The sequence below is a fragment of the Prunus mume genome, linkage group LG4 (assembly GCF_029339155.1).
Source record: "Prunus mume cultivar Tortuosa linkage group LG4, ASM2933915v1, whole genome shotgun sequence".
NCBI lineage: Eukaryota > Viridiplantae > Streptophyta > Magnoliopsida > Rosales > Rosaceae > Prunus > Prunus mume.
In genome coordinates, this window is record NC_142701.1 from 15,218,586 (window position 1) to 15,241,578 (window position 22,993).

At 36.8% G+C, this 22,993-nt stretch overlaps 2 protein-coding genes across 2 annotated transcripts; both read left to right on the top strand.

Moving 5' to 3' along the window:
- The first annotated feature begins 17,017 nt into the window (after positions 1-17,017).
- LOC148917986 (glucan endo-1,3-beta-glucosidase 2-like) lies at positions 17,018-19,125 on the top strand. The gene is made up of 4 exons (XM_089050990.1): positions 17,018-17,035; positions 17,243-18,496; positions 18,613-18,640; positions 18,758-19,125. Exons 2-4 carry the CDS (start codon positions 17,284-17,286, stop codon positions 18,906-18,908), a joined length of 1,392 nt encoding a protein of 463 aa, XP_088907116.1. The 5' UTR covers positions 17,018-17,035; positions 17,243-17,283; the 3' UTR covers positions 18,909-19,125.
- A 2,026-nt stretch (positions 19,126-21,151) lies between these two features.
- LOC148917987 (small ribosomal subunit protein eS7-like) lies at positions 21,152-22,914 on the top strand. The gene is made up of 5 exons (XM_089051188.1): positions 21,152-21,240; positions 21,333-21,403; positions 21,480-21,603; positions 21,926-22,108; positions 22,420-22,914. Exons 1-5 carry the CDS (start codon positions 21,166-21,168, stop codon positions 22,537-22,539), a joined length of 573 nt encoding a protein of 190 aa, XP_088907314.1. The 5' UTR covers positions 21,152-21,165; the 3' UTR covers positions 22,540-22,914.
- Positions 22,915-22,993: the final 79 nt, after the last annotated feature.

Sequence of the window (22,993 nt, forward strand, 5' to 3'; positions counted from 1 at the left end):
TTATAAAATGAGTAAGGTTTTTTGGGAACAATGGCAAAGGAAAAGCGAAACGAATTGGATAAAAAATGACACAATGAAATCAAGGGATAAACGAAAACCAGGAAATCTAAAGGCAGTACTCTGTTTTTTGATTGGATTTTTAATTTGTAAGTAAAGCAAAAGAAATCTAAGCAGAAGCTGGGTGCTGCAATGAAGAAACTGAAGGTGCGCAGTGTTGACTTGTATTAGGATTCCTACAATTGTGGGATTCCTACCATATTTGGTTTCCTAGTTTAGGATGTAATTATTCTTTCCTTTACTCTGTAGGGTTGTATAGGGTTGTATATATATACCTTGTTTTTGAGACGGAATTAATAATGATATAGAAAAAGCATTCTTTCTTCTTGGTATCAGAGCCAAGTTAGAAAAGGAAAACACCGAACCCTAATTGTTTTTTTTCCTTCTGCCGTGTTCCTGATCAATTGCAGCGAGCAACTGTGAAGTTGTTGCTGCCCCCTGTTTTGTCAGTTTGTCCGTATTGTTCCAGAATCCCATCAACGCTGCAGGTTTTAGGCTATACCGACAGCAAGAGAGATGGCTGAAGAAAAGGGAGCCGGTTCTCAGATTGTTCCAGCGGCTGCTCCAATTATGGTGCAGTCAGAGAATTCAAGTTTTAATATTGGTATGGTTTTGGATGAAAAGAACTATGATTTATGGGCTCCTCTCATTCAAATCCATATTGCTGGAAGGAAGAAGATGGGATATCTTCGTGGGTCTATCAAGGCACCTAGCGAAGACGATCCTAAATATGATGATTGGTTCTCTGAAGATCAAAAAATTAAGAGTTGGCTTTTGTCTTCAATGAAGCCTGAGATTATGAAACGGTACATTAGGCTGTCTACATCGAAGGAGATTTGGGACTCCCTTAAGGCAGCATACTTCGATGAGAATGACGAGGCTAGAATTTATTCGTTGAATCAGAAGGCATCACGTCTTCGTCAGAATGGCCGACCTTTGGCTACCTATTTTGGGGAGCTAACTGAGATTTTCCAAGAATTGGATCATTTTAATAAAGTATCCATGGAGTGTGAAAACGACATCAAAGTGTTTCAAAAATCCACTGAGAGACAACGAGTCTATGTGTTTCTTGGTGGTCTCGATGATGGGTTTGATCAGGTGCATGGAGAAGTGCTACGGAAGGATCCCCCACTTGGCCTTCAGGCTTCTTATGCATATGTTCGTCGTGAAGCCGATCGGAAGGAAGCAATGAAGACGGAGGTGGACAAAAGTGAACCCGCTGCCATGGCAGCAAAGGCCCGTGGATCATCTTATGGGCCTAACCGAGAAGGGTCACAAACCGGCCAGACAAACTCGGCCTAGCCAAGCCGGGATCGTCCCCAAGGTAAGTGCCCACACTGTGGCATGCCAGACACTCCAAGAGTCATTGTTTTGAGTGATTGGATATCCCGAGAATTGGGATAGGACCCATGATCCTCGGTGCAACAAGTCTCGAGCCTCCGTTGCAGAAACTAAGAATGATTCGGACCAAATAGCGGACAAGGCATCCGCCATGATTGCTGCGGCGGTAGTGATGGTAAGGCACTAAGTACCTCTACATTATGAATAATACATGGATAATTGATTCCGAGCTACTGAACATATGACTTGCGATTCTAGACAGGTTCCATCACTAAAAACATCAACCCAAACCGAGGTCAATGTTGCTAATGGTAATGTCGTCCCTGTTATTGGGGAAGGCACTGTTTCCCTTTCGATACCATGAAACTTGATACTGTTCTTGTGGTTCCCTCTTTAAATTATAATTTGTTGTCTGTTGCTCAAATAACCCTTGCCTTACAGTGTTTGGTTATTTTTTGGCCATATTTTTGTGTTTTTAAGGACATCCGGACGCGGAAGACGATTGGTTATGGTATTAGAAGAGGAAAACTTTATTACTTGGAATTGACCACCAGTAGTTCTAGCTTGCTGACTCAAGCTCTCTCTGTTGATGATTCTCAAGGGGATACTAATAAAGTGTCGGACATCTGGATGTGGCACAGGCGCCTTGGGCATGCTTCCTTTAGTTATCTACATAAGTTATTTCCTAGTTTGTTTGTCAAGACTGATGTTTCTCAATTTAAGTGTGATGTTTGTGAAATGGCTAAGAGCCATCGAACCTCCTTTCCTCCCAGTTTCAATAAAAGTATCATTCCTTTTATGATTGTGCATTCTGATGTATGGGGACCGTCGAAAATAGCTACTCTTGGTGGTGCTCACTGGTTTGTTACTTTTATTGACGATTGCACCAGAATGACTTGGGTTATTTTGTTAAAATCAGCGAAGTTAGTTCACCTTTCAAAGGTTCCATAAAATGGTTGCTGTGCAATACAACAGGAATATCCAGGTTCTTAGAAGTGACAATGGTGGTGAATATGTTAATATGGAACTTCGTTCCTTCCTGGAACTGCATGGTATTGTTCATCAGACCACGTGCCCGTATACTCCTCAACAGAATGGGGTTGCTGAACGCAAAAATAGACACTGTTAGAAATGGTTCGTGCTTCACTCATTGAGGCACATCTGCCTCTACATTATTGGGGAGAGGCGCTTACGTCCGCAGCCTATCTTATAAATCGTCTTCATTCTCGTACTATCAACTTCCATACACCATTTCAGGCTCTCACATCTCAGACTAGTAGTCCACCGACTCCCAATCTTCCCCCACGGATCTTGGGGTGTGTTGCTTTTGTTCACCTCCATCCCCATCAACGGCATAATAAACTTGAGCCTCGAGCCATTCGTTGTGTTTTTTTGGGTTATGCTACTACCCAGAAAGGATATCGTTGTTATCATCCTTCGAGTACAAAAATGTTTATTACTCAGGATGTGATTTTCCATGAGAATGAAATGTTTTTTGGATCCTCCACGTCCTCACTTGGGGAGCAAAGTAGTGAAGTTCGACCGAGATATCTGAAGTTTTGACATTTGATTATTCTCCTGTGTCTAGAAATGAGCTGCATGAAGAGCAACCATTGCAGATCATCACGTTTGGAGTACAAAGCACCTATAGAAGGGCGTGATCCACGTGTTATGGTGATCGACTCACAACATCGGCAAGCGGCAACACTGTGTGCTTTGGTCATCGACCTCGGCGGAGTCCTTAAAGAGCGACAAACATTGCAGGAGGAAGAGCATCCCACGGGTCCCACGGGGTTTGGGCTTGATGATGGTGCAGCCCATTATTTGTAATGGGCAAGCGGCAACTACAGCAATTGCCACGGGATTTTCCTTCCGATGTTATATCAGATCCAAGTATAAACTCGTCTTATGTTAATTCTCATAACCAATCGTCTTCTACACCGGATGCAACTCCACTCCGTCACCTTCCAGAGCGTATTAATCGAGGTATTCCCAAACCCACTTACGAGGCAGATCCTAAGTGTAAACACAAGTATTCCTTGAGTGAGCCAAATTCCGATTCAAAAGTGAGATACCCATTAAATAATTATGTGTCTACCTATCACCTGTCAGAATCAAATAAGTCATTTGTATATCAATTATCTCTGTATCTATTCCTAACGATTGTGCAGGAGGCCTTAGCGATTCACTGGAAAGATGCAATGAAGCGAAGAATTAAGATCGTTGAAGAAGAATGCTACAGGAAATAAGCGACTTGCCAGGAAAGAAGTCTGTAGGATGCAAATGGGTTTATACTGATGAAATACAAAGCAGATGGAACAATTGATCGCTTTAAGGCAAGATTGGTGGCCAAGGGGTATACACAAAAATATGGCATTGACTACACCGATACGTTCGCACGATGGCAAAGATTAATCTGATTCGTGTTCTCATCCTTAGCAAAGACAAATCTAGATTGGCCTTTGCAACAGATTCGATGTGAAAAATGCATTACTCCATGGAGATCTAACTGAGGAGATTTACATGGACCTTCCACCAGGGTGGAGTGATCCGGACATACGGAAACAAAAGGTATGTAGGCTCAAGAAATCATTGTATGGATTGAAGCAGTCTCCAAGAGCCTGGTTTGGTAGATTTACCAAATCCATGAGAGCATTCGGGTATAGGCAAAGTAATTGGGATCACACATTATTCCTGAAACGCAGGAATGGAAAGGTTACAGCTCTCATCGTATATGTGGATGATATGGTGGTTACTGGTAACGATCCTATTGAGCAAGTAGCCTTGAAAAAATATTTGTCCACAGAATTTGAAATGAAAGATCTTGGTTCTTTGAAATATTTTCTTGGGATTGAGGTGTCGAGGTGCAAGTCTGGGATATTTCTATCACAAAGGAAGTATATTCTTGACCTGTTGAAAGAAACTGCATGACAAGCGGTGTCTACTCAGTTAGTAGAAGGAATGAAGTTGGGTATTGATCAGAACCAAGGATCGATTGATAAAGGGAGGTATCAAAGGTTAGTGGGAAGATTGATGTACTTGGCTCACACTAGGCCGGATCTTGCTCATGCCTTAAGTGTAATTAGTCAATATATGCACAATCCGGGAGAACAACACATGAGTGCAGTTATGAGAATATTGAGTTACTTGAAAGGAAGCCTTGGTAAAGGAATTTTATTTCGAAAAAATGGGCATTTGAATTGAGTGCTATACTGATCTTGTTGGGCGGATCAAGCGGATGATAGGCGCTCGACATCCGTATTTTACCTTTGTTGGGAAATCTAGTAACGTGAGAAGTAAGAAGCGAATGTTGTATCAAGGTCAAGCGCAGAAGCCGAATTTAGAGGCATGGCACTCGGTATTTGTGAACTCTTGTGGCTTAAGTTTCTATTACAAGATGTGGGGGTCAAATGTGGTCAGCCGATGAAGTTATTCTGTGACAATAAAGCTGCTCGTGATATTGCTCATAATCCAGTGCAACATGATAGGACCAAGCATGTAGAGGTTGACAGGTTCTTTATTAAGGAGAAGCTAGATAGCAAAGTAATTGAGGTTCCTCCCATAGGAACGGACGCCCAAGTAGCAGATATTCTCACTAAAGCAGTTTCAAGTGACAAGTTCTCCAGGTTTCTAGACAAGTTGGGCATGTGCAACATCTATGCACCAACTTGAGGGGGAGTGTTGACTTGTATTAGGATTCCTACAATTGTGGGATTCCTACCATATTTGGTTTCCTAGTTTAGGATGTAATTATTCTTTCCTTTACTCTGTAGGGTTGTATAGGGTTGTATATATATACCTTGTTTTTGAGACGGAATTAATAATGATATAGAAAAAGCATTCTTTCTTCTCGCAGGAGACTCTTAATCAGAAAAAGCAGTTGCTTGCTGCAATGAAGAAACTGAAGGTGCACAGTGAGACACTTAATCAGTGAGGGGTGGCAATCATGAACACAAAGAAACAAAGCGTCCAACTGTCTTTCAGTATCATTGTTGTTTGGCTCTCGTACTCAATTATTGTTTTTCAATTAAACCCAAAACTGTGTTATAATTAAATGTAATTGCACTTCAATCTTGTTTGCTTCAGGTAACAAGAGTGGTAATTTATGATTAAATTTGGTAATGTCAAGCTGGCAACATGGCATAAATTGGATGATGTCATATGTGTCTTCATCCATAAAAGAAGGCATGATGTCATGGTCACGTGAAGAAGAATAAAGAGATGTCAACTACCACCTATTATTTGATTTCAACCATTATCACATGGGAATTTCATTCTGACCCGAGGTCGAGCTGGGTTTTTTTGGCCCCATGGCAACCTTCATTTGTTTTTGTGTTATGGTTCATGCGAACTGATCGACATGGTAATATAACTACTGTAACGTGGGCCCAAAGCTGCTCTATGAATTGCGAAGAAGATTACAAGTAAATTCTTAGAGCATGACCTCTTTGGGGTACGTAATAGAGGGTGTACATCACATTTACACCCTTTTTGGACGGAAACAAATGCAGTGGGTGTGTGTATATGAGTGTAAAAATAGAGGAATCGGCCTATATGCCAAAAGTATTGAACTTTACATCTTTTTTTCACATCTATGAAATGGGCCGTGCATTAAGCACAGTAGGAGAGATGAGAGAGAAACACTGCAAATTTTCCAAATTTACACGTTAGTGACGTGCAAGTACATCCTTATTCCAAATTTACACGTTAGTGATGTGCAAGTACATCCTTACTCGAGTGTCATCAATAAACTCTTGTTATATAACACATTTATCTGTTTATTAATATTTTGTAGTAGGATTATGAAATATGAACTTGTAGCTCACCTATATTATAATATATGAAATCGTAATAACCATATGTGTCTGTGACACAACTTAAGCCCAATTCCATGCTCTCTAAAGAATTTTAATTGTGCAAAAGGTTATAAACGTTTGTGAAAATCATTCACACCAGAGCTAATAAGATTATCCTAAAGCACTTGATCATAAGAATTTGTGAAAATGTCATTTTTATTTGGAGATAATGTATTGCTTGTTAGCGAGATTTTAGCTTAATTAGGAGATTTAAGCTACACATAACAAAAATAAGAACATAAAATAGCAGAGGACAAATAAGGAAATAAAAAGACGAAAATTAATACCTTTCTCTCCTTTGGTTACGAATGATATCACTTCCCTTCAAAATGCTTATAAAACACTGCAGCACAATCGGCCTAATGATGAGACAAAGCTGAACTGCTACTACTTTTTTTTTCTTTTTTCTTTTTTCTTTTTTCCTTTGAAAATAAAAGCAAATCAAAGGTGATAATAACAGAACGAAATCAAGGGTGTCAAACGAAAACCAGAAATTCTACTTTTTTTTATTTTATATATATATATATATATAAATATATAATGAAGAAGGTTCTTTTGGGAACAATGGCAAAGGAAAAGCGAAACAAATTGGAAAAAAAAATGACACAATGAAATGAAGGGACAAACGAAAACCAGGAAATCTGAAGGGGAATTTTTTTTTTTTTTTGGGGTGGTTTTTGATTGGATTTTTAATTTGGAATTAAAGCAAAACAAATCTAAGCAGAAGCTGGTTGCTGCAAATGAAGAAACTGAGGGTGCGCTGGAGTCTCTTAATCAGAAAAAGCTGTTGCAGCAATGAAGAAACGAAAATGCACAGGAGACACTTAATCAGTGAGGGGTGGCAATCATTGAAGACAAAGAAACAAAGCGTCCAACTGTCTTTTTAGAATTATTGTTGTTTGGCAAGATGGCGTAAATTGAATAATGTCCTATGTGTCGTCATACATAAAAGAAGGCATGATGTCATGATTCAATTTTTACCTTTTCTGATTGTTAACTTATGAGATGTCAACTACCACCTATTATTTAATTTCAACCATCATCACATGGGTCTTCTAGTCTCGAAGTTTTGTTTTCCTTTTAATTTTGGTCATGGAATATTGTTAGATTTTCAATATCCGTCAAAATCATGTTGTACGTAAATGTCACGTTGTGTTTGGTCACTTTCTGATGGCAACTTTGTCATTGTATAAATGAAACATTAATGAATTGATTAAAAGAAACTAGAAAAATAAGAAATGTCAAAAAAGCAAAAGAAAAATATCCCTATAGCTCTTTCTAATTTACCAAGTGGGCTAAAAGGAGCAGTTAGTGTCATATTATTTTAGCTTATTCTTAAAAAAATTGTGAAGACAAGACAACTCTCTAATTTGAAATCCCGGCTCCGCCAATACATATGGCAGGTGAATGTTAAGTCTGGTGAATTAAGTCTCACAATTAATACAAACTTGCACTCCAAATTATTCTCATCTGCCTTCCAAACGTTTGCTTGGAGGATTGGAGTTCGGATTCCATTATTACTTGCACAATTTTATTTCTTTTTTTCCAAAGAAAGGGAGATAAATTTAACTCTAGTTTAATAACTATGATTTTTTTAAGGGTAACTTTAACTAACATTATATGAGCTGTTGTTTTACATCAGTATATAGACCAAGACTTGGATATGTGGAATTGAAAATTCAAAAGTAATATGAAACAAAAATATTATCTAGAAAGCTTCTACCAATTGAGACTCATGAATCAACCACCTATTATCTAATTCTAAGCACCGTCCCATACATTACGTATTTAATAACTTGTTGACGTGAGTCTCCTAATTTTTTTTGGCTAAAATCGAAATTTACTGAGATTTATTTCATTGATTAATTAAGGGGTTTACTTTCCTATTTTTATATAGTTGATAAATCATTGTATAATTAGGATAAACTTTCCTAGTTCTTTACTGTATCTAATTCCTTGTAAAACACCCTATAAACTCTTATATATACCTACTTATGGAGAAGAATAAGATTAACTCAAAGTATTCAAACCATATTCATATTTTAGCATAACTAACAACTGATGTTGATAATTATGTGTCCCTATTAATTTTCGATGTAATACAGTGAGCTAGAAAAGTATAAAGGCTTTCTACTACTTAGCTATATAGTGAGCAAATAAAAGTTACCAACAGAATAAGGTTGAGTCTTTGGTGAAAAACCTAGTGGCAGAGGAAACTTGTAGGCTTCGTTTGGTATGCATGACTATCATAGGCCATGGATTATATTTAGGGAATGTCATGAATTCGCTTGGGTTGGTTTAAGCTAGATAAAATTTGTCTTGTGTTTGGTGTATTCACTTGGCTTGATCTAAGCTTATTATATCACATTGTGTTATCAATCAACTCATGTTATATTATGTGTATTTGTTTATTAATATTATTTAGTTGTAGGTTTATGAAATATCAACTTGTAGGGCTCTCCTATGGGGCCATTGATTGACACATGGTTTCTTCTGTGTTTCTTTTGATTGGCTTTTATAATTTGAGAAGTAAATGAAAGTAAATTAAGGCAAAAGAAGGTTGCTGCAATGAAGAAAGTGAAAGTGCAAAGGAGAAGTTTGATCAAAGAGGGTGGATGGCAATAATAATCTTATAGCAGGTAGTTTTAGCGAATAGTCCCTAAAAAGTCTGATTGAACTTTTACTGATCAAAACATCCCATAGTTTCCAAAACACCTCAAAATAAATAATTGTTTTGGGGCTATGACAATAAATTTTTGGGTAGTATGAGACAACTACCATAACATGCAAAACTTTTGATTAGAGCATCCACAATCATACTCTCAATTTTTTAATTAAATTTTAGTTAAAAATATATAAAAGTTATTTTAGGAGCTCTCTATAAAATTTAAACTCCAATCATGCTCTCTAGTTTAGATAATCATAAATGCTATAACTCTTTTTAAATTGATCCATCTCTATTAAAAAATATTATAAAAAATAGTTAATATTAATTAAAAGTTTAAAATACTCATTAAATAAAACAGCATTAAATATGAAATAATTAGGTTCAAATAAAGCTACCCATAACAAAACAAATAAAGGAATAAACGATGCAACTTATACCTTTCTCTCTTTTGGTTACGAATGAGCTCAGATCCCTTCAAATATGCTTACAGAACGCGGGAGCACAATTGGTCTGGTAAATGAGACAAAGCTGAACTGCTAATACTTTTTTTTTTCTTTTTCTTTTTTCCTCTGAAAGTAAAAGCAAAACAGAGGTGATAAAAACAGAACGAAATCAAGGGTGTGAAACGAAAACCAGAAATTCTGCTTCTTCTTTTTTAATATATATATATATATATATATATATATATATAATGAATAAGATTCTTTTGGGAACAATGGCAAAGGAAAAGCGAAACGAATTGGAAAAAAATGACACAACGAGAGCAAGGGACAAACGAAAACCAGGAAATCTGAAGGCTATATAGGCAGTGGTGTTTTGATTGCAATTTTAATTTGGAAGTAAAGCAAAAGAAATCTAAGCAGAAGCTGGTTGCTGCAATGAAGAAACTGAAGGTGCGCAGGAGACTCTTAATCAGAAAAAGCAGGTCGCTGCTGCAATGAAGAAACTGAAAGCGCACAAGAGACACTTAATCAGTGAGGGCGGCAATCATTGAAGACAAAGTAAAAAAGCGTCTAACTGTATTTCAGTTTTATATTGTTGTTTGGCTCTCGCACTCAATTATTATTCTTATTTAGTGTAAATTACATTATTCTTATTTAATCATCATCACATCGGAATTACAGGTTGGTAGTTCCTTTTTTCCTTTTCTGATAGTTATGAGATGTCAACTACCACCTATTATTTAATGTCAACCATCATCACATGGGAATTTAATTCTGACCCGACGTCGAGCTGGGTTTTTTGGCCCCATGGCAACTTTGATTTGTTTTTGTGTTATGGTTGATGTGAACTGTTGAACAAATCTTGCATTGTGTGCAAAGGAGTACGATTTTGATATTATAGAAGGCATTTTTTAACTGTACATAGAAGCATTGGAGTCTTCTTCCGGTTGTGTTTGTTTTATTATTGATGGTGTGTTAGAATTGTTTTAGAGATGGTTGTCCTGTTTTATATTCTTGATTATGACTTTTCTGTTAGTCCGTAGCATATGTGGTACTCTTTTCTACTTCATGGTTTCCTTGTGAACGTTTTAATGAGGCCACTATTAACATGCTAGTTACTTTGTAATGTTCTTGGGTTATTAATGGATTCTATAAAAATAATGGGGGTGTTTTGAGTTTTTCTTGGGTTTGAGTTTTTAAAATATTGGCCTACCAAACGGGTTTTTTTTTGTGGCTTTGGACTTAAAATTTGTTTTTGAATTTATAAAATTGGATCCAAGTAGGGATACTAAACAATCCCTAAATTTTCTTTTCTAAAAAGATACATGCAAACTCTGAGTGGGGTAGTGGTGATACCCTATCACTCCAATTTCTCGTGATGAGGTATAAGGTGCCTCAATTTAAAAAATAAATAATATATGAGTTTTCACAAATAGGCTCATTCTTATATGACATATTATACAAAAATACTTATAGAATCTATTTGGAGAGAGAAACACAAAATTAGTCACTTGTCATTTTCTAATTGGTTTTGGATTATGAAATATGTAATTGTAGCCCACCTATTTTATACTACATGAAATCGTAATGACCGTATGTGTCTGTGACACAACTCAAGCCCAATTTCATGGTCTTTAAAGAATTTTAATTGCGCAAAAGGTTATTATTAGAAAATTAAATGTTTGTGAAAATCATTCACACCCGAGCTAATAAGATTATCCTAAAGCACTTGATCATAAGAATTTTTGAAAATCTCATTTTTATTTGGAGATAACGTATTGCTACTGGCTGGTTTATCTTTAGAATCTTTGTTTCGACAGTCCATTCAGTTTGGCATACACATATGGTCAGACAATGGCGGAGTCTTTAGACCACTTGTGGCGTACAGCTTGGATGGAAGGAGATGGTTGAGTCTTTTGAGGCACTTGTGCTGTCAAGTCGATGAAATTACAGTAAGCTTGATGTGAAGTGACAACCACGCCTTGTCAGTAACTGTCGGTTGTTACTTTAATCATTGACCCCGACCTAAATAAAAAATAAAAAATAAAAAATAAATCACTGACCTAAAAGACAATACACAGTTCAGTTATTGTTTTAATATTGTTACAATTTTTATATGGATAAGTATGCAGTGACAAATGCAAGAATATTTCTATGATTCAAAATTTTTAAGACAAAAAATACGAGTACAAGTAAAAAGCTACTATTATTATTCATGATTCGTGGAAGAAAATATCTTCCAATTCTACTCTCCACTAACGCAACATCTAATTTTCAAAACTCTTCAACTTTTAGCATAATCATTTTGAACAATGTTTGCTTGGAGCATTAGTTTTGAGTATGTTTAATTTGTAACACATTCACACCCCGTGCTAATAAGATGATCCTAAAGCACTTGGTCATATGGGAATTTGTAAAATCTCATTTTTATTTGGAGATAATGTATTGCTACTGGCAAATTTGCTCTTTACCGTCAACATAATAAGATGATCATCAGCCAATTGCTATAAAAGATGAGTAGACTTCCACTTAGACACAACCTAGTTATATTCAAGAACCGAATCTTCATTTTGACGGTCTATTTTGTTTGGCCTACATATGGTCAGTGTCAATGGTCCATACCACGAGATGGAAAGTCAGGTGTTGATTGGTTCGGAATTGAAAGGTTGCAATATTATTTATACTTTATGAAAATATAGAAATTCTATATGAAAATTTGAAATGTGTTACGGAATTGGGTCTTCAATGTGAAATGCATTATGAAATTTGGTCTTTAATGTGGATAAATTATAGAACGATACGGTAATATCACGTTGTGTGTATCTCGGACCTCGCCAATCCCAATATATTTCTAATTTGATTATTTCTTAACAATTTTATTCACAAAAGCTTGTGCAGAAGACTCTTAAGGGTTCTCGCCCTTCATGGGCCTGGGTCAGCCTTCTTGAGGGAAGAAAGGCAATGATGAAAGAAGCACGCTTCCAAATTTTTAGTGGCGCAAACACAAATATATGGAACGATGTCTGGATCCCTTCCTGTGAGTCGGGACCTGTGAAAACTTTGCAGCCAATTCCTCCTCAAGCCCCCCAATTGGTCCAAGAACTAATGGACAAACAAAACCACACATGGAAGCTGGATAGTATCTCCACCTTCATAAACAATGACATTCTTCAGAGCATCAGATGCATCCCCATTGGTCACTCTTCCAGACCGGATCGCCTTGTTTGGCCATGGAACTCAAGTGGCTCGTATACTGTCAAGTCGGGGTACCACCGTTTTCATGCTAGACAAAATACCGACATTGCAAGCCATAATCACTCCTCACACTTTGTCTCAGAAGGGGTTTGGAAGACCATATGGAAGATGGAGACTCTCCCAAAAATAAAACTGTTTCTTTGGAGAGCTCTATCTGGATCCATCTCAACTAGACTTGCTCTTTTTAAAAGAAAAATTGCAACAGATCCTATCTGCCCAATATGCGAAGGTTTTGAAGAATCGGTGGAGCACATTCTTTTTCTTTGCCCGTGGACTCAACTTGTGTGGTTTGGCTCAGACCTCTCCTACAAAGTTGACCCCCGGAGGATCTCAACTTTTGATAGATGGATTGAAGGCATTATTTCGATACCTGGCACCTCAAGAACGGATGGCAATTTTTTATTATCTTTTCTCAGTTTCCTGTGTTGGGAAATCTGGAAGGCAAGGTGCAAATTCGTTTTTAATGGGGTTAGCCCTGATCCGAGGCTTGTGATCACCCATGCTAGAGATGCTTGCTCTGAATATTTAGCGGTTATCTCCAAGGTTGATGCTAGAGGGAACCTTTCTCCTGTTCATCAAGTCCAAGGAACCCGGTGGTCTAATCCAAGCCCAAGCTATGTAAAATTCAACTTGGATGGCTCTTGGCTTCCTGGCACAATGAAGGGCAGCATTGGCATTGTGTCTCGTAATTCCTTTGGGGATTGGTGTGGTGGTCTTGCCTCCCCACTTTCATGTGTTTCATCTCTTAGTGCAGAAGCGGCAGCAGCTCTTTGTGCTTTACATCTTGCTAAAAACAGGGGTAATATGAAAGTCATCTTGGAGACAGATTGCAAGGTGTTACTAGATGGCATCTCTGGAAATCATGATAACAACTCCTGGGCTATCCTCCCTCTTATTGACGAAATCCATGATGTGGTTTCGAGCTTCGAAGAGGTGATTTGGTCATGGGTACCTAGGAGTGCAAATCGTGCGGCTCATGCAGCGGCGTCGATAGGTAACAGAGCTATGGAACTGCAAAGTTGGGTCGACAGACCACCATTGTCTCTCGTTGGGGTGTTAACATCTGATGGTTTGCCTTGTCCACCTCTTGTTGCATCTGCAATTTAGTTTTAATTCCTATTAGTAGTTAGTTTGCTGGGTAGGGACTGTTTGTTCTAGGTTCCGGTGGAATCTAGCTATGTCTAACCTTGCTTTTGGTAGTTTGTTTCATGTGTTATGCTGGCTCTTTGTGGCTTTTGCCTTTTATCTGTATTTCTATTCCCTGTTTTGGGATCCTTTGGAATACAACATGAATTTCAAACAAAAAAAAAAAAAAAAAAGAAGGTGTGCAGGAGACTCTTAGTAAGTGAGGGTGGCTCTCGCACTCAATTATTGTTTGGCAAGATGGCGTAAATTGAATAATGTCCTATGTGTCGTCATACATAAAAGGAGGCGTGATGTCATGAGTAAAGAGACCACCCAAAACGTGAATCATATGGCGTACGAACCAATAATTCAATAAAATGGTATCAAGTGAGCTATGAACCCTCCGGACTCACTTGGTCAAATAATTCAATAAAATGGTATCAAGTGAGCTAAATGTGGTCGTCAAATAAGTCAGTGTAAATTACATTATTCTTATTTAATCATCATCACATCGGAATTACAGGTTGGTAGTTCCTGTTTTCCTTTTCTGATAGTTATGAGATGTCAACTACCACCTATTATTTAATTTCAACCATAATCACATTCACATGGGAATTTCATTCTGACCCGATCTGGTTTTTTTGGCCCATGGCAACATTTATTTGTTTTTGTGTTATGGTTCATGTGAACTGATCGACATGGTGTTCTATTTGATTCTGCCCAATGCATGGTGAACAAATTTTGCGTTAGCTGTGCAAAGGACTGTGATTCTAATACTATTGGAGTCCTTTTTTAACAGTACATAGAAGCATTGGAGTCTTCTTCCAGAGGTGTTTGTCTAAGTTTATTATTGATAGTGTGCTAGAATTGTCTTAGACATAGTTATCCTGTTTTATATTCTTGATTTTGACTCTTCTGTTACTTTGTAGCATTTGTGGGTACTCTTTCCTACTCCAAGGTTTTCCTATGAAAGTTTTGACAGTCCACTATTAACATGCTGGTTGCTTTGTAATGTTCTTGGGTTATTAATAGATTCTACATTTTTTATAATAAAAACCTATAGCTCTTTCTAATTTACCAAGTGGGCTAAAAAGAATAGTTAGTGTCATATTAATTTAGCTTATTCTTAAAAAATTTGTGAAAGACCCCTTTTATTTGAAATCCTAGCTCCGTCAATGCATATAGCAAGTGAATGTTAAGCCTGGTGAATTAAGTCTCGCAATTAATACGAGCTTGCACTCCAAATTATTCTCATCTGTCTTCCAAACGTTTGCTTGGAGGAGTGGAGTTCAAATTCCATTATTACTTACACAATACTAACCTTGACCTTGACTATATAGTTTTTTTGTTTGTTTTGAAATCACTCTAAAAGTAATTTAGCCAAAAACAATTTAGCCCCAGACATAAATTTAACTTTAGTTTTTATTTCTTTTTTCCAAAGAAAGGGAGATAAATTTAACTCTAGTTTAATTACTATGATTTTTTTACATAAGTATAGACCAAGACTTTTGGATATGAAAATTCAAAAGTCATACGAAACAAAAATATTAATTGAGACTCTAGAACCAACCACTTATTATCTAATTCTAAGCATCGTCCCATACGTACGTATTTAAGAACTGATAGCTGATGCTGATATTAATTTTTGATGTTTACTAGCTAGAAAAGTGTAAAGGCTTGCTGCGACTTAGCTATGTAGTGAGCAAATAAAAGTCAACAACAAGATAAGTTTGAGTCTTTGGTGAAAAAACTAGTGGCGGAGGAAACTTATAGGCTTTGTTTGGTATGCATGACTATCATAGGTCATGGATTATTTAGTTGTGCCATCTTCAGACACAGTAGTGTATTATAATAATAATATAACATATCCATTGTCTTCCAGCTCATGGGGTAGTTTTTGTTACCCTTTTTACCTTGTTTTTAGCTCAAATGGTCAAAGTTGACAGAATTTGGGCACTTCCGCTTAGAACTTTGTGGAGACATACCCTGCTGTATTCAGTTACTCAATGTTATATAGCATAAGTCCGTAAGTATTGCTTCCTACCTAAGTCTAGTGCCTGCTTGGATTAGTTTAGTGCCTGCTTGGAATAATGGTCTACCTAGTTTTTCTCAATAAAGCTAGCCAAAATGCACCCAGTCAATTTGCTTCGTTTTCTTTTGTTCCTCACAAGGCTCCCATTTTATTGCAGAACACTTTGTCTCTTATGACACAGGGAAAACATTTGAAACATGCCACAGGAATATTTGTAGGGACTGAGTGGAATGAACAAACGGTGTTAAATCGTTACTTCACTTATAAGGGACTTAGAGGGTTAAATTGTGCCTTAACATTGTATACTCTAAAGTGAATCAGTAATTCAAATTTATTTTTCTTTGTGTATTCTTAATGTACCAGTACTTTTTCTTTTCCATGTATAGTAAGAACGGGTAATTTATGAATTTTCACCCTGTTTCAAAATTTTGTATTACTAAGAGAAACAAAAGATAAAACTAGATGCATGACATAGTCATCTTTTGAATTTATAAAGTGAACAGATAACGTTGTTATTGTTTATCGTGTGGACACCATTTAACAGATTTTTAGTCTCCTATCACCATGATCAGATTATCATTTGGCGGTTTAATTAGAAATACTAGATTCATGTCATGTAAATCTTTGTCTTGGTGAGCTTTGAAGAGTAGATGTCAAGTTACGGTCTCCTATTTGATTCATTCTAGTAGTGCACTCCATGATCATAATAAAGGCTTGAGAATCTTGATTTTTTTTTTCTTTTGGCATTATGATGTTTTATTTGATTCATTCCAGTCGTGCACTCCATGATCATATAAAGGTTTGATAATCTTAAATTTTTTTGGCATTATATCAACCTAAATGGGATGTTTACTTTCTTTATTGTACAATTTGTTCAGTGACTTATGCTACTTAATCACCTCAATTAGGTCCACTACTACTTTGGGTGATTATGATGTTCACTACTACAGTTTTAATATGTGAGGGCAGGAAATTGGCAGGTTCTAGTGGATTTTATATTATCCAATCTTAGTCACACAAAAAAAAATGCATATACTTGATAAAACAAATTTCTATATAGTCATTCAGTTAAAACAGTCTTGAGTTCTTATACAGGTGTGACTTGTACTGGCATATACTTGGTCAATGGCTGTGTCATTTTGACATTTGGTTGTGTAGTTCTTGAAGATAATCTTCACAAACCAACCCAAACTTTCACCAAAGAATCTCTTCTCCTTCTCTATTAGGCTTAGGCCTATTTTCGAAACTTTTGGAAATCGTGAGTATTTGGTTCTCAAGAGTACTAAAGCTTTCAATAGTGTCTAGGTTAAAATTTAACTAAGATTTGAAAAGAAGTTGAAGTTGAAGTTGTTCTGCTAGATGCTGCTTTCATTTCCTTCCATGTGTGTGTTATTACTTGAAACTTGAACTTAGATTTATGTTTTAGATTTATAACAAATCAATTACCGTGACTTCATTTTTGCAGATGTATTTATTGGCGTGAACATAGGAACAGATCTGTCAGACATGCCACACCCAACACAAGTAGTAGCCCTACTAAAAGCTCAGCAAATTCGACATGTCCGGTTATATGATGCTGACCGTGCCATGCTAGTTGCACTTGCAAATACTGGCATTCAAGTTATGATTTCTGTTCCTAATGAACAAATCCTTGGAATTGGTCAATCTAATTCCACTGCAGCCAATTGGGTATCTCAGAATGTGGTAGCACATTACCCAGCCACAAACATCACAGCCATAGCTGTTGGGTCGGACGTTCTTACCACCCTCCCAAATGCTGCAAAAATTCTTGTCAATGCTCTCAAGTACATTCAATCAGCCCTTGTGGCATCCAATCTTGACCGCCAAATCAAAGTTTCAACTCCTCTTTCTTCCTCCATTATCCTTGATTCCTTCCCACCTTCCCAAGCCTTCTTTAACCGTTCATTGAATCCAGTTTTGGTCCCCATGCTTACTTTCTTGCAGTCCACAGGATCATTTCTCATGCTCAATATATACCCATACTACGATTACATGCAATCAAATGGTGTCATTCCATTAGATTATTCACTCTTCAAGTCCCTCCCTCCAAACAAAGAAGCTGTTGATTCCAATACACTTCTTCATTACACTAATGTTTTTGATGCTGTGGTTGATGCAGCATATTATGCCATGGCTTTTCTTAACTTCACTAACGTTCCAATAATAGTGACAGAATCAGGCTGGCCTTCCAAAGGTGATTCTAATGAGCCAGATGCAACATTAGAAAATGCCAACACATACAACAGCAATTTAATAAGGCATGTCCTGAACAAAACTGGAACTCCCAAACATCCTGGACTTGCTGTTAGTACTTTCATTTATGAACTCTATAACGAGGATATGAAACCTGGACCCATCTCAGAGAAGAACTGGGGATTGTTTGATGCAAATGGGACACCTATCTACATTTTGCGTTTGACAGGATCAGGGGCAGTATTATCAAATGATACTACAAACCAAACTTTCTGTATTACAAAGGATGGTGCTGATCCAAAGATGCTTCAGGCTGCACTAGATTGGGCTTGTGGACCTGGCAAGGTGGATTGCTCAGCTTTATTGCAGGGAGAACCATGCTACGAACCTGATAATGTGATTGCACATGCAACATATGCGTTTGATACTTACTATCATAAGATGGGGAAGACTCCGGCGGCTTGCGACTTCAATGGAGTGGCTGCAATTACCACAACAGATCCAAGTAAGACTTCAACTGTACAGCATGCAACATTCTCCGAGTTGTAGGTTCTATTTCAATTTATTAAAAACTATTATCAGTTATGCATCAATGTTAACAATTCTGTTCTAATTATGCAGGCCATGGATCCTGCATATTTCCTGGAAGGTAAAATTCTGCTTATTTACTACACTTAGCTAGATGAGCAATTAACTTTGTTTTTTGGTGGTACAAAACAATTATGGCACCATTTGAATCTTGATTATTATTATTTTGTGCTCGCAGTCTCGGCAAGAATGGCACCTTGGTAAATATCACAGCTCCATCATTGAATTCCACAAGTGTAGATTCTTCCGCCTACAACCTTCACAGCAATGCTTTTACTAGCATTGTACTGATAATTGAAATTTTCATCAGCGTTGCAGTTTTCTTGTAGGCAGGTTGGTATGTATATGTGGGTCTGGGAAGCTTTCAGAAATTTTGAGATAGATGGTGCTCAGAGGGTGTGTTTCCCTTTACTAGGAGAAAAAGGGTCTACTTAGCAGGTAGTTTTAGGGATTTGGTTGACTCAATTTTGTAAAAAACAAAGCCGAATGGCCTGAGCTTCAACTATTAATTCATATTCTTTTAATTTGACAGTTCTTTTGAAGTTCTACATTGTACATTCCTCAGCTGGATTAGATTTTTGACCCAAATTGCTCCTTGCTGCAAGAATTGGTTTTCCACTAGAATCTTGTATTATAAACTCCGCTAAAGCATGATCTTTGTTACTGGTATGGTCATTGGCGCTTCAAATGTCCGCAGTAAAGATTTTTCATTGTTCGACTAAGTGGTTAGAGAATGCCGGAGGAAGCAGCAGGTAGGCCATTCTAGGCTTCATGTAAACATCCCACCTTTTTTTTTTGGGTGCTTTGGAGGCCATGACAAGTAGTTTTTGGATGTTTTGGAGCAAGTTGGTAATATAAGGGTATTTGGAAGCAGTAATCTGGATAGATTTGGGATGAATATGAAGTCAAATTAATATCTATAGCCGGCTTGTTTCACTCACGTTTTCTAAGTAGCTGATGAAGATAACATGAAAGTTTTAGGAACAAGAAGCAATGCCTTGGGTTGGGGAACTTTACAATAACGAACAAACTTCTCTGAATACAATATCACTAATATTCACGAGGAACAAAGGTTTTTATTTATTTAAGCTTGACCAACTCAAGATAAAGTATCTTCTAATTATGACCCCTTGTTATAATTGACACAAATAAAACACATTTTGATTAAAATTACAAAGGTGCATAGGCGGGAATGTGAATTTGTTTGGTTTTGTGGCTACACTTATAATGAATTCCTTGTTCGGTACATGTCGTTTGAATGAATCAAGACTATTTATAGCTCATTGAAATTTATTTGGTATTTTTTTTAATGGTGGAGATTTGGATGCAAAAGTTGTGGTGTTGGGGGCTGCGGTATTAGTAAAAGACAGAGCTTTATTTTGTTACCTCTTTAAAGTACTAATTTTATCGAAAGTTCAGATTGATTCATTTGCAAGTTTGCGAATTGAAAAGAGAACTTCTGGTTACATGGGCTTCTGGTTGTTGGATTGGGGATTTAGTTATTGTTTGAGTTGTGCGTGATTCTCTTTAGATCAATTCAATATATTGTTGTGTTTGATAACTAGAAAAGATTTACCCATATTGACATATAATTACTTTATACTTCTGTTATAATAGTATATATCGCTTATTTTCCAAAAAAGAAAAGAAAAAAAAGAAAAGAGAACTTCTAACAAGTTCACGGAGCATTCATGATATATAAGTTATAAAATAAATTTTTATTGGGTAATTTATCACTTGTATTAAAAAAATAATTTTGTTTAATGTTGAAAATTAGATGTTTATTCTAACCCCAAAAAATATATGTTTATGACCATGACACTCCAAAAAAATTTCAGTTGATCGCAGCCGTTCAGTTGTACAAAGAGACCTCCCAGTCGTCCTTTCCATCCATCCGAACCATTTTTATTCTAATCGCTAGGGTTTCTCTTCTCTGCCGAAACCAAACTAGGGTTTACAGCCACTCTGAGCAAATCTCTCTCGGACTCTTGATTCCCTTGAGGTAAATCCAGTAACCAATCCGTTTTTATTTTATCACCTTCAAATTATTTCTCTGTTTCCAGAGAAAGTGCAGGAATTTTTTATTTTATTTCTTCCTCTGCACCGAAAGAAATACCGAAGTTTGAGTTCTTTAGCAATCGTACGGGATGATATATTGTTAGAAACCATGATTGGAAAATGAATGTTGGTTGGTTTTTGTGAAATTTAATTTAGAATAAATTTTAGGTTGGGGCTTTTGGCGTTGTTTCTGTAAATTGTGTTAATTGCTTTGTTTTCTTTCCGGGAAAATGTGATAAACCAACTGGCGTTGTCTTTGTTTGTGATTGAGATTTTGAAGGAGCTAAGCTCTTTGCTATTGCTTATACTGATACTGAGACTGAAATAATAAGTTAACCAGGGCTCATATTTTGTTATTCTGCTGACTTTGGAATTGATTTTAAAATTGATTCAGTTGGGTATGGGTTTTGAAAATGATTATATTGTTTACTCAAGAGTGGTTAACCTACATTGTATTCTCGACTTTTTCATGTCTTTAAAAAAGTTGTAATTATGTTTCATTCCTATTGTTTAGTCAGATTTGTCAAGATGTATACGTCAAGGAAGAAGATTCACAAGGACAAGGATGCTGAACCTACTGAATTTGAAGAGTCAGTTGGACAGGTAAGATAAGCAGCTTTTTATTGCGCTTTCTATTGATGAAATTGTTGCTATGATGTTTAGATATAATCATGAGTTGTTTGTTGTCTGTGCAGGCAATCTTTGATTTGGAAGCAAACTCGGACCTGAAAAGTGAACTGAAGGATCTATATATAAATTCAGCTGTGTAAGAACTGTTTACTGAATGACTATTTAATGTAAACTGTTGCTGATTGTATGATTAACATTCCTCCTTTCTCCAGTCAAGTTGATGTGGCTGGGAACCGGAAGGCGGTTGTTATCCACATACCATATAGACTTAGGAAAGCTTATCGCAAGATCCATGTTCGGATTGTGAGGGAGCTAGAGAAGAAATTCAGTGGAAAGGTGATTATTTAAGTTCTTTGGTTCTCTGCCATTTATGAAATCTAGATTTAACCCGGACTAGGTGTTCTAAGTGACGTTTTTCTGTACTAGTTTCTAGGCACTACATTTTGTGCCTTACAATCAAGGATATTTTATTTTTATCTTTTAGTTCCTAGTTCTGATCTTCCTAGCTGACCTTTCTTATAGTCAACCCATTTTATTTTTTCTTCTCTGATTTCATTTTTGCTATAATTAAAGTGAGTGGATCTCTGATTCAGACATGTATTTATTTTCAAATAGTGGTTTTCTTTGGTGGTGTTTATTTTTGTTTGTCATGTGGTAGGATGTAGTTCTGATCGCCACACGGAGGATAGTGAGGCCTCCGAAGAAAGGGTCTGCTGTCCAACGGCCCCGCACTCGTACTCTAACTGCTGTGCATGAGGCAATGTTGGAGGATGTGGTTTTGCCTGCTGAGATTGTTGGGAAACGAACTAGATATCGACTTGATGGGTCCAAGATAATGAAGGTGAGCTGTCGAAGGAAAAAATATATTGTTTGATATATAGACACACACACACACACACACACACAAACACTTGGAAATGGAAAAAAAGGGGTTGATTAATGCTTGAAAGATGAAGGCTAAGAACCTTATACCAAAGAGAAGATTTTGTTACAAAGATGTCCAAAGCCTGCCAATGGAATAGATGAATCGAGAACGTAGTACATTTAGGTGGGATGGATATTATAATGGATTTATTATAAAAGTACATGCATGGTGAGGGGTAGGATTTTGTTTGTTAAGTACCATAATTATCTATCTTCAATGCTGGGCAGGTTTTCTTGGATCCTAAGGAACGAAACAACACGGAGTACAAGCTGGAGAGCTTTTCAGCAGTTTACAGGAAGCTTTCAGGAAAAGATGTTGTGTTTGAGTACCCAATAACTGATGCATAGAAATATTGTGCGATGGTGCCTTCCAAATACCTGCCCCTTGTCTTTATATTTTCTAAGATTTTCTGCTCATTAGGCAGTCAATTCAAAATTTTGATGTTGAGGGCGTGGTGTGGGGTGCCTTTGGAAGGATTTTGGTCTCTTCAATATTAGCACATTTAAGTTGGGTGATATCAGTTAATGTAGCATTTTTTGTTTTCTCTTAGACTTGCTTCTTTTCATTATGGTCATTGACAAGTTTGCTTCTAGTCTGGTGATTTTGTTTTGTTTATTTTAGTCTATTGACAATTTTTATCAATAAAAATGCACTGGAAACTAAAGAAGTTTCTATGAACTAGTTACGGTTCTTTGTAATACAACCTCAGTATGTTTGATTCAGCGTATTGTGCCATGTCTTTTCTTCACTAACATGCAAAAGTTTTGGTTACAATCTCTCAAGTAATATTGTAAAAGAGCA